The following is a 12,810-nucleotide window of genomic DNA, read 5'->3' as shown; positions in this document are numbered from 1 at the left end:
TGCAAAGCTTCTGAAGCGTGATCATCGAACAATCAAGCGTTTCATTCAAAATAGTCAACAGGGTCGCAAGAAGCGTGTGGAAAAACCAAGGCGCAAAATAACTGCCCATGAACTGAGAAAAGTCAAGCGTGCAGCTGCCAAGATGCCACTTGCCACCAGTTTGGCCATATTTCAGAGCTGCAACATCACTGGAGTGCCCAAAAGCACAAGGTGTGCAATACTCAGAGACATGGCCAAGGTAAGAAAGGCTGAAAGACGACCACCACTGAACAAGACACACAAGCTGAAACGTCAAGACTGGGCCAAGAAATATCTCAAGACTGGTTTTTCTAAGGTTTTATGGACTGATGACATGAGAGTGAGTCTTGATGGGCCAGATGGATGGGCCCGTGGCTGGATTGGTAAAGGGCAGAGAGCTCCAGTCTGACTCAGACGCCAGCAAGGTGGAGGTGGAGTACTGGTTTGGGCTGGTATCATCAAAGATGAGCTTGTGGGGCCTTTTCGGGTTGAGGATGGAGTCAAGCTCAACTCCCAGTCCTACTGCCAGTTTCTGGAAGACACCTTCTTCAAGCAGTGGTACAGGAAGAAGTCTGCATCCTTCAAGAAAAACATGATTTTCATGCAGGACAATGCTCCATCACACGCGTCCAAGTACTCCACAGCGTGGCTGGCAAGAAAGGGTATAAAAGAAGAAAAACTAATGACATGGCCTCCTTGTTCACCTGATCTGAACCCCATTGAGAACCTGTGGTCCATCATCAAATGTGAGATTTACAAGGAGGGAAAACAGTACACCTCTCTGAACAGTGTCTGGGAGGCTGTGGTTGCTGCTGCACGCAATGTTGATGGTGAACAGATCAAAACACTGACAGCATCCATGGATGGCAGGCTTTTGAGTGTCCTTGCAAAGAAAGGTGGCTATATTGGTCGCTGATTTGTTTTTGTTTTGTTTTTGAATGTCAGAAATGTATATTTGTGAATGTGGAGATGTTATATTGGTGTCACTGGTAAAAATAAATAATTGAAATGGGTATATATTTGTTTTTTGTTAAGTTGCCTAATAATTATGCACAGTAATAGTCACCTGCACACACAGATATCCCCCTAAAATAGCTAAAACTAAAAACAAACTAAAAACTACTTCCAAAAACATTCAGCTTTGATATTAATGAGTTTTTTGGGTTCATTGAGAACATGGTTGTTGTTCAATAATAAAATTATTCCTCAAAAATACAACTTGCCTAATAATTCTGCACTCCCTGTATACCTTCAGCACAGCTCATCCTTGAAACCCTTCTCTTCAGAGAGAGAGAATTACAACCTTGTTTTCTGCTTAGCCGTCACCTAGAGATCTACATCCCTGATAAGCAGAAGGAGCCCCACTATCTGCTTAACGTCTCCCATGAACTTACAATGGCCCCATTGTGTATGTTTGATAGAGCAGAAGGCCTATTTGTGGTCCACATGCAAAAAACTGGTGACAATATGATTCTACAGTTACTAAAGTGATTTGGTTAAAATATGTGATCAATACATCAGAAAATAAATCTTCCACCACAATTATAATCTGTGACTAAGATCATGTATTTACAGTTATAGGTAAACTGTGATAGCTTTGTACATATTGGATAAAAGACACAGACGATCAGTGACTTGAAGAATAGAACATAATCTGTTTATTATCAGTCTGATAATTACACTGCAGTTATAACCAAAGAAAAATCTCCAAACGTTTTGCCAAAACATGTCATTAAAGGTATGCTTTCAAACAAATATTCTAATATTCTGTATGTATGGTGCAACACATGACCTTGAATCAGACCAGCAGTTAAGAAAATGGATAGATGCTGCACACTGGCTGTGGGGTCTGGCAGATGCTGAGGCACTTCAGCTTTTCTCAGTGCACATTTATTACGGATGTACCACCAGGTAAATAATCTCAATTTCAGTGTAATGTTCAGCTATGTTAAATTGAGAGAAAATATTTCCATTGTGTAGTGATCTACACATTTGTTTGACAAGCAAAAGTGTTGTTGGTTCAGTTCCAGCTGAAGACCCTTTCAGGGTTGCACAAGGAAAGGCATCTGGCTTAAACCTCAACCAAAATCAAGCATGAGGAGCTATTTGGTGCAGTGAACCCTTGTGAGACAGGAGCAGCAGAAAAATAGCTTTAATGTATCAGAAGCATATAATATCTCTCTGTTCGTGTTAATTAAAAAAAAATCATACCCATTTAAAATGCAAATAATAAAACATTCAAGGATATAGAGAATATAGGATTTTCAGTACTGAAACACTCAAGAAAATATTGGTGTGATTTCAAATTACATAAGCCGGTTAGCAAACTAATATAACTTCCATACAATATCAAAAAAATAGGGTATGAAGAACACTATTCGTGTATTCTGCATGAGCTAAACTTTAAATTTTCAGATATGATTAAATACAATTTTAAACCATCCTTACATACAATAATTTCATTGTTCTTTGTGTTTTTCTTCAAACATGAATAAAAAGATTCTTCTGCTTTTCCCACATGAGAAAAATGTCCTAATCACAAACTTTGTTGATGACACAGTGATTTAATATTAACACTGACATATTTCTCACTGCATTCTTAAAATGATTATTGTTCCTATATTCTCACCTGTGTGTTTATGTCTGTGAAGTTGTTTTCTGTTTACCAGTTTAATCACTTCTTACCTCTTCATTAGTGAATTCTGTCCATTTAGGGGGAATCTCACCACGTCCTGTGAAACTTAAACCATAGTGCTCTTCTAGCCTCTTCTTAAATTTGCAAACAAACCATATCCAATACTTCGATGTATACTCATCAGGAGTAATGCTCCAGTTAGCAAACCTCGCCCAGTTTTTCTGTAATCTTTATAAAGAAAAAGCTCCTCTGAAACTCCATCTGGGTAAAATTTTCCACCACTTGCAACTTCTGTTGTGCAGAACTTAACACACATTTCCTTAGTGTTTCTGTAATGCACACCATTGACTGCTTGAGATCGATGAAAGGGGCAACTGTGATCAATTTTGTCCTTAATCACATGATCTTCCATAGTGTTGGTACAAACAGCTGCACAGAACGGGCAGGTTTCCCAGAAGCAGTTACACAACTGATCGATGAGGATTTGATCAGGTCTCAGTCTGAATTCCTTTATCTTATCCAAGGAAAGCTGATTCATCTCCTCTGTGATGGATATAAGACCTTTCTCAATCTCTTCTTTAAGAAAGTCAAAATTGTTTATGTCCCTGAAGTTTTGACAAGAGATGGCACCAAGAGTCAGTTTATCTTTAAGGAACCTGGAAAACTCCTTAACCCACATGTAAATGTCTCTGTTCTGTGTTGTGACTTGATTTGTTGCATCAAATAAAGCTTGACTGACAAGTTTGTTGATGTCATCAACATTTTTCCTGAGTATATCCAATGCTGCATCTTTTGATTCTCTGGACATGTATATGTTTACTCTCTCTTTGATAAAAGCTGCTACTTGCTTCCTTGGATTTTGGATGTAGGTGATGAAACCATTAAAGTCCTCTTTCTCTGCAAGGGACTTCAACAAATGTTTCTCTAAGTTCAGTCTGTTCTCACTGAATGCTGGGTAGCTGCACTTCATCTTTCCAGCGAGATCAATGGCAGTCTTGTTACAAACAGCCTCAACAATGGAAACCTTCAATTTTTCACAGATCATTTCTCCAAACACAACAGCAGATGAGTTTCCTTTGCAGAAGCTTCTAAAAATGTTGTAGTATTGTATTTTCTTGCTTTCCAAGTAAGTGTGTGCATCATTTTTCACAGTGAATATTTTGTGAGACTCTGAAAGCCAAGTCGCTGCCCTGTCAAATACATACAGTAGGAGATCAACTGTGAACTCCTTCTTGAAAGCATACTTCTTGTTTTTTTCAAACTGTGTCACTGTCCGCTGGACATTTTGGGCCACTTCTTGTAAGTAAGTTGGACTGTAGCCTCTTGTTGCTACAGGTTTCTTCATAATTCCATGAAGAGACTGGTTTTCAACACTGGTTATTAGTGATGTAATCAGTCCCTGGTCCCCATGCTCAAGAAGTCCTTTAAACTGACATTTTAGTTTTTCATACATTTGGCTGGCAAACCCCTGTTCTCTTGTGTTTTGGTGCTTGCGAAGGACTACGTATTCAGTGTAATCACTGACCTGGGATATTGTTTTGTATCTGCCATTCTTTTTGCATTTAAATATGAGATTCCATTCGAAACCAAGAATATGAAGGATATTTGCCAGGTCATCTTCAAGATTGATGTCCTTAATGGGTTGTGTATCTCTAGTTAATTCTCTCATCAAGTCACTCCAAACACCATCGAACTGCTTTTGAAGTTCCCTGTTATCTTTTGATTTGTCTTTTAACTGATGAGCGAGCTCTTTGCTCTTTAGCAGCAATTTGCTCTCAACGTCTTTTTCTTAACATCCAGCTTTTTACAAGCTTTCTTCTGCTGAATAACTTCATCCAGTTTTTTTATCGCTCCTCTCACCAGATCCTCTTGGAACTCCTTTATTTTGTTTTCAAATTGGCCTCTCCACTGAACCAGTATTTCTTTGTCTCCATCATCCTCAAAGTATGTCACCAAGTCATTTTTAATTGCTTCATATGATTTGCTCATCTCTTTAAAAAGATCACTGCGTTCAACTTTCTCAAGTTCTCCATTTTCAATTCTGGTGTGAAGCTGGTTTTCAATAGTCAGCATGTTGCTCCTCAGGGCCCAGGTCCAGTTCCCATATTCGACCTCAAGTTTTCTGTAAATTGCAATTTCTAATGTGTTTTTGAAGCTGAAAACAAAGTGTTCGTTCATCAGGGCTTTCCACAAGTCATGAATTTTGATTTTGAAATGTGAGAGAGTGATCCCAGCAGACTGTTTGGCCTTAGACAGGATGAGGTTCTTTAGCTCTTGGATGCTCTCGCTGTAGCCTGGATTTGGAGGAGCCATCGGTGGACTTCCCTCCCATAGCTGAGCAAAGTATTTCACATCTTTTTGCACATCAAAGGCAATGACATCATTGAAGCACTTAGCATCACATGATTCCTCTTTTGCAGCTAGCTGAGCCATCTGGTCCAGTTTTTCTTGCAGGCGTCTTTTCCCATCCATGTCTCTCTCAGCAGCTGCGATAACTGTCACATTCTGGTGAACAAACACACAACTCGGAGAAAGTTTAACTTTCTTCATCCTCATGAAAGCCTGAACAACAATCTGCAGGACATCCTGCATCTCAGCTGGATTCTCACCAAAGATGTTGATCAGTGTCATGTTTCCCAGACCAACAGTAAATGTTGCTAATTCATTGTTGTGATGAAGAGTATCATTTCTTTCCAGCTCAAGAGATCGCAGTCCTCCAGTGTCCACCACTAGAAAATAATCAAACTGGAAGTCTTTCTTGATTTCCTCTGACACTTTGACCAGCTGCATGAAGGCACCTTTGGTGCACCTGCCTGCACTCACTGCAAACTGCAATCCAAACATGGCATTCAGCATTGCTGACTTTCCACTGCTTTGTAGGCCCAAAACTGACAACACAAAAACTCTCTGGTCGCCTAGTTTCTTGATGACTTCATCTAAAAAACTACAGATCCATGTTAGAGGCACATGACCTGCATCACCATCCATCAGCTCCACTGGGTGTCCTGAAATCATCAGATCTGCAGCCAGTTCAGGAAATGTAGTCCAGTAGGTCATACTGCTCTCTGTTTGTACTGCTCTGTGGGCTTCATAGATCTGTCCCATTTCTCTGAAGATGTGTTCCAGGCCAAAGGTTCCAGACTGCAGTTTTTTGGAGATTTGTTCAAGCTCTGTTTGTTTGCTTGTTAACAGATCAGATTTGTCGTGTTTCCTCTTCAGAGTCATGACCTCAGTCCACTTTTCATCATAGCTTTTGAGATTTGAAGATATCTCGTCTGTGGATTGGGCATCTATTAAGATCTGAGTCCATTTCAGGAAGTACTCCTTCTGTTTTGATGGTAAAGAAAAGAGGCTTTCTGTGAATGACTTAATCAGTTCACTACATGAAGCTTTGCATTGATTTTGTCTTATTTGCATCAGTTGCTGCTGTTTCTGACTTTTTTCCTGCTCGGTGTTTCCTTTAAGGTTATACAGCTCTTTATTTATTCTGCACCACTCATGCCACAGATCGCCTTGACAAGGTAGAAATGTATCTTTGATCTTAGAAATTTCCATCCCTTGAAGCACATAAACTGTTTTCAATGCAGCAGATTTCCCTCTTTGACAGACTTCATCATCTTCATCCACTGTGACTCCAGGGACTTTAGCCAAGGATTCAAGCTGGAAGGATGTGTGAGGTTCATGTAAAATCTTTATGATAATTCCTTTCAGTTCTTCAGAAACATCTGACTGGCTTCTGTCTTTCAGACCCACTTTGTATTTTCCATCTTTGACTTGAACTGCACCATGGTCCTTATCAGCAACGAGAATAATGAGAGGCTTTGGTGACTTGAAAACGTCTTGGATTACTGTGGTACCTTTCTGGCCTTTTTCCAGAGTTCTCACAAGAACAACAGTGACTGAAGCTTTTTCAATCAGTATCTCACGCTGTTTTTCAAATGACAGAGCATCACCATGAAGATTACAAAAGGCAATGCAGTCTGTGAAGGAGTCATTGGGTTTTCTGGCTGGACAGTACCAGGCAATCTCTGCCATACCGTCTATCAGGTGGCGAGATTTGGTGCTACCTGGGCAGTTCCTGTGGAAGAAGGTGCTGTGACGGTCATTGATCAAAGTGTTCATGAGCTGAGATTTTGACACTGGCAGTGAACCCAGGCGGAAGAAAAACACCATTAGTGTCTCGGCTTTGCAAATGGGCATTGTCTTCATGGTCATGGCATGTGAATTATCCTTGATTTGAGTTTTCTTCCATGTTTTTTGTATCTGCCTGAACGTCCACAGAGGACATTCAATATCCCTTTTGACTGGGTCAGGGACAAGTAAAGGTAAGGCGTACTGACACTGTGAGAGCTTTGTAACCAGGTTCTGCTTCAGAAAACTGTCTGAACAATGAAATGCTGCCATCTGAACATCCATTGGATGCAAATAAAACTGCATTGAGTTATAAGACACTACACTGTCACTAAACATATTATCACTGTCAAAAACTGGAACAGACTGTGAACCACTCACAGCAGGATTGTCTTGTCTTACAGGAATATATCTAGCTCTATAGTCTAACATCAACAACCTCTGAAGAAAAATAAGAGGTAAATCTTTCTCAGATGTGTCATGACTCTGTTTCAAAGGAGGGCCTATTTTAAGGAGATCTGCTGGTGATAACTTCTGTTCATATTTGTCTTGAAGGGGAAGTCTTCTGGGTAGTATTTTAGACTCTCTCTTATGCTGTTTCGTTGCACAGATTTCTTCAGGAAAATCAAATGACTCCTGTAAATAAATAAGTGTTTGTATTTACAGTTGGAAAGAACAATGACAATCTAACATTTGGATTTTATAAAATAAATGAGAGTTTTTGACCTTATCCTTGTATTCAGGCTTATCCATACTGAGGGTACCTGTAGAACAGCAATGATTTAACAGATTAGCAAAGGGACAGATTACTACATCATGGAAAATGTTTTAGTTCTCCTCAAAAATTTGAACATATCTACTCATTCAAGGATTTATCTTTAATTTTTACATTTTAAGAATGTGAAATATATTGAAGAAATTAAACCATAACAACAACATACAATAAACAGTTTGTCATTTTGCCAAAGGCTTGTCAGTCATTCAATTGAGCTGAAAGACCCTGCGTTGCAGGAAATCCAAAGCAGCTGTCAAATCATTGAAGTTTAGAACAGACTGGAGATTAAAAAATATCTCAAATGTACAATGTGTTTTACTGTGGTAAATTAAATTCAGTGTGCCACCACAAAAGCGTTACCAAGTTGCTATTGAATCTTGAACCATAAAAGCCACCAATTTCGATGGGATGTACTTACCCTTTTGCTTGTTTGCAATAGAGCTGCTGTTTCTAGAAATGATTTTCTTCATTTTGTACTCTGGTTGTTGACATGGCATGGCAATTTTATAGTGTTGAAAGACAAAGATTATTCAGTTAGTATTATCAGATGAAATACTGTAAAGTAAGACGGTCTCTGTTTTACATGGGCCTATTGTTATAAAACCTGTCTTAATTTTAAAATCTTTAAAACATTATGCCAAACCCCCAAAAAGCCTTATGGTGTGACTGTGTCAACCCTGCTTCAAGAAATACTAACTTTTATAAATGAAAAAGCTTTTGCATAGCCCTGGCATAACTGTATGTACAGGTGAAACTCAAAAAACTAGAATATCATGCAAAAGTGCATTTATTTCAGTAATTCAAGTCAAAAGGTAAAACTAATATTATATATATAGACTCATTACTTGCAAAGGGAGATATTTCAAGCCTTTATTTGTTTTCATTTTGATGATTATTGCTTACAGCTTATGAAAACCCCAAATTCAAAATCTCCAAAAATTTGAATATTGTGAAAAGGTTCAATATTTTAGGATCAAAGTGTCACACTCTAATCAGCTAATTAATCCAAAATACCTGCATATTGTTCATGAGCCTTTAAATGGTCTCTTAGTATGGTTCAGTAGGAATCACAATCATGGGGAAGACTGCTGACGTGACAGTTGTGCAGAAACCCATCACTGACAGCCTCGATAAGGTGGGAAAGCCTCAAAAGGTATTGCAGAAGAAGTTGGATGTTTCCAAAGTGCTGTATCAAAGCACATTAATAGAAAGTTATGTGGAAATGAAAGGTGTGGAAGAAAAAGGTGCACAAGTGGCAAGGATGACCGCAGCCTGCAGAAGATTGTCGGGAAAAGGTCATTGAAAAGTGTGGGGGACCTTCACAAGGAGTGGACTGAGGCTAGAGTTAGTGTACATGAAATAGTCTTATCAAGCCGCTACTGAACAACAAAAATTAGAAGCATCTAACCTGGGCTAAAGGGGGAAAAAAAACTGGTCTGATGCTCAGTGGTCCAAAGTCCACTTTTCTGATGAAAGCAAATTTTGCATCTCATTTGGAAACCAAGGTCCCAGAGTCTGGAGGATGAATGGAGAGGCCAACAATCCAAGATGCTTGAATTCCAGTGTGAAGTTTCCTTAGTCTGTGTTGAATTGGGGAGCCATGTCATCTGCTGGTGTTGGTCTGCTGTGCTTTATTAAATCCAGAGTCAACCCAGCAGTCTACAGGGACATTTTGGAGCACTTCATACTTCGTTCCGCAGACCAGCTTTATGGAAAGGCTGACTTCATTTTCCAGCTGGACTTGGCACCTGCCCACATTGCCAAAAGTACCAAAAACCTGGTTCAATGGCCATGGGATTACTGTGCTAGTGTAACCGAGGTAACATCTGACCCCACTTCCAGAGATCCCTTCATTGTGGCGGGAATGAACTTTCTATAAATCCGCTGCAATCTGCTCAATCTGCTCAATACTTAAATATTCTTCAAAATCCAGGAGAACAACCATCTGCTTACCTCCAAGGACTGCAGCTAACCCTCAGCACTGTTGTGAAGCAAGAAGGACTTGCAGCTGCTGAGATGGATAAACATCTGCTGAAGCAGTTTTGTCATGGGTGTTGGGATAACACTATAATAATCAAATTACAACTGGAACAGCAAAAGAACAAACCACCACTTTTCTCTAACTTATTGTTGTTGTTACGGACAGAAGAAGAAAGACAACTTGTTAAAGAGTCACTTAAAAATACATTGGTGCATCAAAACAAAAAGCCAACATCCAGTCCCAAAGCACTTGTTCTTGTGAATGAAAAAAACAACTCCAAACCCTCCAACAGCAAATGTCCCATCTTTTATCCAGAAAAGGTTCAGCAGAGTCGAAGGTTACTCTCACTTCACTCTTCACCTCAGTCAAATACCAAACCCAAGCCATGGCACTGTTTTAACTCTTGTTGAACAGAAAAAGAAACAATTAAGAAAAAACCCCCAGCAAGAATGGGATGCTAAAAATAATTCATCTTTAAACTAGAAACAGCTTCTGCGGTGGGACACAAAGGAGCTGCGTGCACTAACAGTCCCAGAAACCACAACAAACTTCCATTGCTGCCAAAAGGGCTTGTGGGGACCAAAAGCACAGGACAAATTCAAATTTAAGGGTGACCATTTCAACTGTCGTCTTGATTCCGGCTCTCAGGTTACTACCATTCCTCATTATTTCTATAATACCTATCTTTCAGATCACCCAATCAAACCACTAAACAATCTGCTGGAAATGGAAGGAGCAAATGGCAAGCCGTACCTTACCTGGGATACATTGAGATTAACATGACCTTCCCAGCTGATTTTCTTGGTTCATCCATTGATGTTGATACACTTGCCCTTATCGTGCCTGACATCCAGCAATCATACCCAATGATACTTGTTGGCACCAACAGTCTTGATGTCGCTTACAGCAAGCACTGTGATACCCACCCTGAGCAGTCATTCCAGCTAACTGGTTCCAGTTACATTGCGGTTTATAAAATCCTCCAGTGTCGCCATGTCCAGGATTTGAGTGACCAGTATGCTCCTGTAATCTTGAAGTCAGACAAACCATATACCATTACTGCTGGCCAAACCACTGTCCTTGAGGGATGCCTGGTCACAAGGCTATTTCAAGGTGAGAAAGCAGTTATTCTGAAATACCCAACCTCCAGTTCTCTGCCTGGCGGACTCATGGTAAAAACCTGCCTTGTGGACTTGCCTCAACGTCGGCCATGTTTTCTGCCTGTTGTAGTGAGTGATGAGTCTGACCATGAAATCCACATTCCAGCTCGAGTGGTTATTGCAGAAATTAGTGCTTTCCAGGAAGTCATTTCCAAAGAGCAACACATCCAGTATTCAGACCAGTCTACAGAGTCGTTACCTCCATCTCAACCACAGGGAAACTTTGGAGATTCACCTTTAACTCCAGACTCGAAAGAACACATTATTCAAAAGCTCAACAGTATTCCTGAGATATTTGCCAAACACAATCTGGACATTGGAAGGACCAATAAAGTTAAACACCAAATCAAATTGTCTGACCCAACCCCTTTCAAGCAAAGACCACGACAAATTCACCCTCAACATCTTGATGCTGTGAATTTTACAGGTGAGACCTGAGTCTGGGAACCTCCCCTGGTAGGAATTTTACATCTTTTTAAAACTAATTAATTATTAATTTTTTGGCGTTTTCTCTGTGTTTCTGCCAGGAGCACAGGCAGGGCCACTTGCAGGTTACTTCTGGGCCGCCATTTGAATAGGCTTGGTCTATGCTCTTGTGTCAGGCGCTTCAGTAGATTACTCCTGCTATTAACAGCAGCCAATAGTTTTTTCTCCCCAGGACATAGCTTACCTATTACTGTGATATTCTTGTCTACTTGTTTCAGAAAAGTGAAGACACGGGAATATGTCCATTTCATAAAACAGCCACACGCTTCAGCTGAGTCCGACATCTTCCGCTTTAGAATACGACTATGCAGCAAACTGGCGCGAAATGACGTGCACCTGCACTACAGCGATGTTAAAGCGGCAGAGTTTACTTCTACGTTTAGAAGAGAAATTATTGAAATAAAATAATGATATTCAGCAAGTTTAATTATTTTACAATGCAACACAAGTACATTGTAAGTAACTGTAATTAAAATACCTAAAAATGAACAGTAATTAGTTACTCTACTTTTTCAGTGGAAAAGTAATTTAATTACAGTAACGTGTTACTTAGTAACGCATTACACCCAACACTGCTGAGTACATATGTATGATTATACTTTTAATAGGTCGGACATTTCTCTATTTAAAATCCTTGTTTTATTCATTTCATACAATATTCTAATTTTCTGAGATTTTGAAACTGAAATTGGGGTTTTTATAAGCTGTAAGCCATAATGATCAAAACTGTAAAAAATAAATAAATAAATAAAGGCTTGAAATATCTTGCTTTACATGTAATGAGTCTATATCATATATTAGTTTGACTTTTTAAGTTGAATTAGTGAAATAAATTAACTTTTGCACAATATTCTAATTTTTCAAGTTTCACCAGTATATAGTGAATAGTAATAGTAAATTACACTATTTTTCCATACATTATACTCAAGCATCACACTGGATCTGCAGATAATTTAATGTAATTTTGACATGATGGGCTAATACCTACCTACAATACATAGGGGCTTGAAAACTGAAAGCGCTGTCTTGCATTTTACTTTTTTTTGGAAACTTTTGGAATCACAAATAAGTAATCAAGCAAACTGAACTCTAGTTACATATGTACATTAGTTTAAGTCTGCTTATTTTCTCTCTACTCACCTTTTGATGCCAAACTTACTAAACACTGCACCAGGTCATTCCTTCCCGTTAGTGTCAATACCTCAATTGTTTTCTTTGCTAAGTTTTCATTGTAAGTCTTCTTCATCTCATCCACTGTCTCCATTATGTTTGCTTTTTCCAAATGTCTCTTTGGGATTGGAGAGACCTGTTGCAGGATCCATTTGAACTTTTTAAACTCTTCATCTGACAAATCCTCCAAAATTCTCACCAGCTGGATAGTTATTGGCAAGGGTTTTTCTTGGTCCTCCATGCCTTACTAATCCTGTTCAGAATTTAGAAATAAGAAGCTTAAAATGATATAAATAATTAATCTTCACTATGTAGTGTTAAAAACAAACACAATAAAGCAATAAAAGTATGGATGTTGTAAATATAAAAAATATTTCTTAAAATCTTAAGTATTTGCTAGTTAAAATATGTGTAAACATAAATGTAAATACAGTATATAAGGCAAAAAGAGAGT

General features: G+C 39.0%; 1 protein-coding gene across 1 annotated transcript; it reads right to left on the bottom strand.

Moving 5' to 3' along the window:
• Positions 1-4,289: 4,289 nt before the first annotated feature.
• On the bottom strand, positions 4,290-12,437 carry LOC147332139 (interferon-induced very large GTPase 1-like). The gene is made up of 4 exons (XM_086288556.1): positions 12,327-12,437; positions 7,978-8,037; positions 7,511-7,548; positions 4,290-7,420 (listed from the first exon to the last, which is right to left on the bottom strand). The coding sequence occupies exons 1-4, from the start codon at positions 12,430-12,432 to the stop codon at positions 4,412-4,414; spliced, it is 3,213 nt and encodes a 1,070-aa protein (XP_086144682.1). The 5' UTR covers positions 12,433-12,437; the 3' UTR covers positions 4,290-4,411.
• Positions 12,438-12,810: the final 373 nt, after the last annotated feature.

Source organism: Aulonocara sp. 'chitande type north' Nkhata Bay, linkage group LG4 (assembly GCF_057382095.1).
Source record: "Aulonocara sp. 'chitande type north' Nkhata Bay isolate Kocher_YH1m ecotype deep benthic linkage group LG4, A_spYH_male_GT1.1, whole genome shotgun sequence".
In the NCBI taxonomy this organism is placed as follows: domain Eukaryota; kingdom Metazoa; phylum Chordata; class Actinopteri; order Cichliformes; family Cichlidae; genus Aulonocara; species Aulonocara sp. 'chitande type north' Nkhata Bay.
This window is presented reverse-complemented; position numbering and strand designations above follow the sequence as displayed.

Coding starts and splice junctions, on each gene's coding strand:
- LOC147332139 (XM_086288556.1), bottom strand. CDS start 12,432: ATGAAGAAGACTTACAATGAAAACTTAGCAAAGAAAACAATTGAGGTA. Junction 7,549..7,977: donor TATTGCAAACAAGCAAAAGG/GTAAGTACATCC, acceptor GCTGTTCTACAG/GTACCCTCAGTATGGATAAG. Junction 7,421..7,510: donor AGCCTGAATACAAGGATAAG/GTCAAAAACTCT, acceptor ATTTATTTACAG/GAGTCATTTGATTTTCCTGA.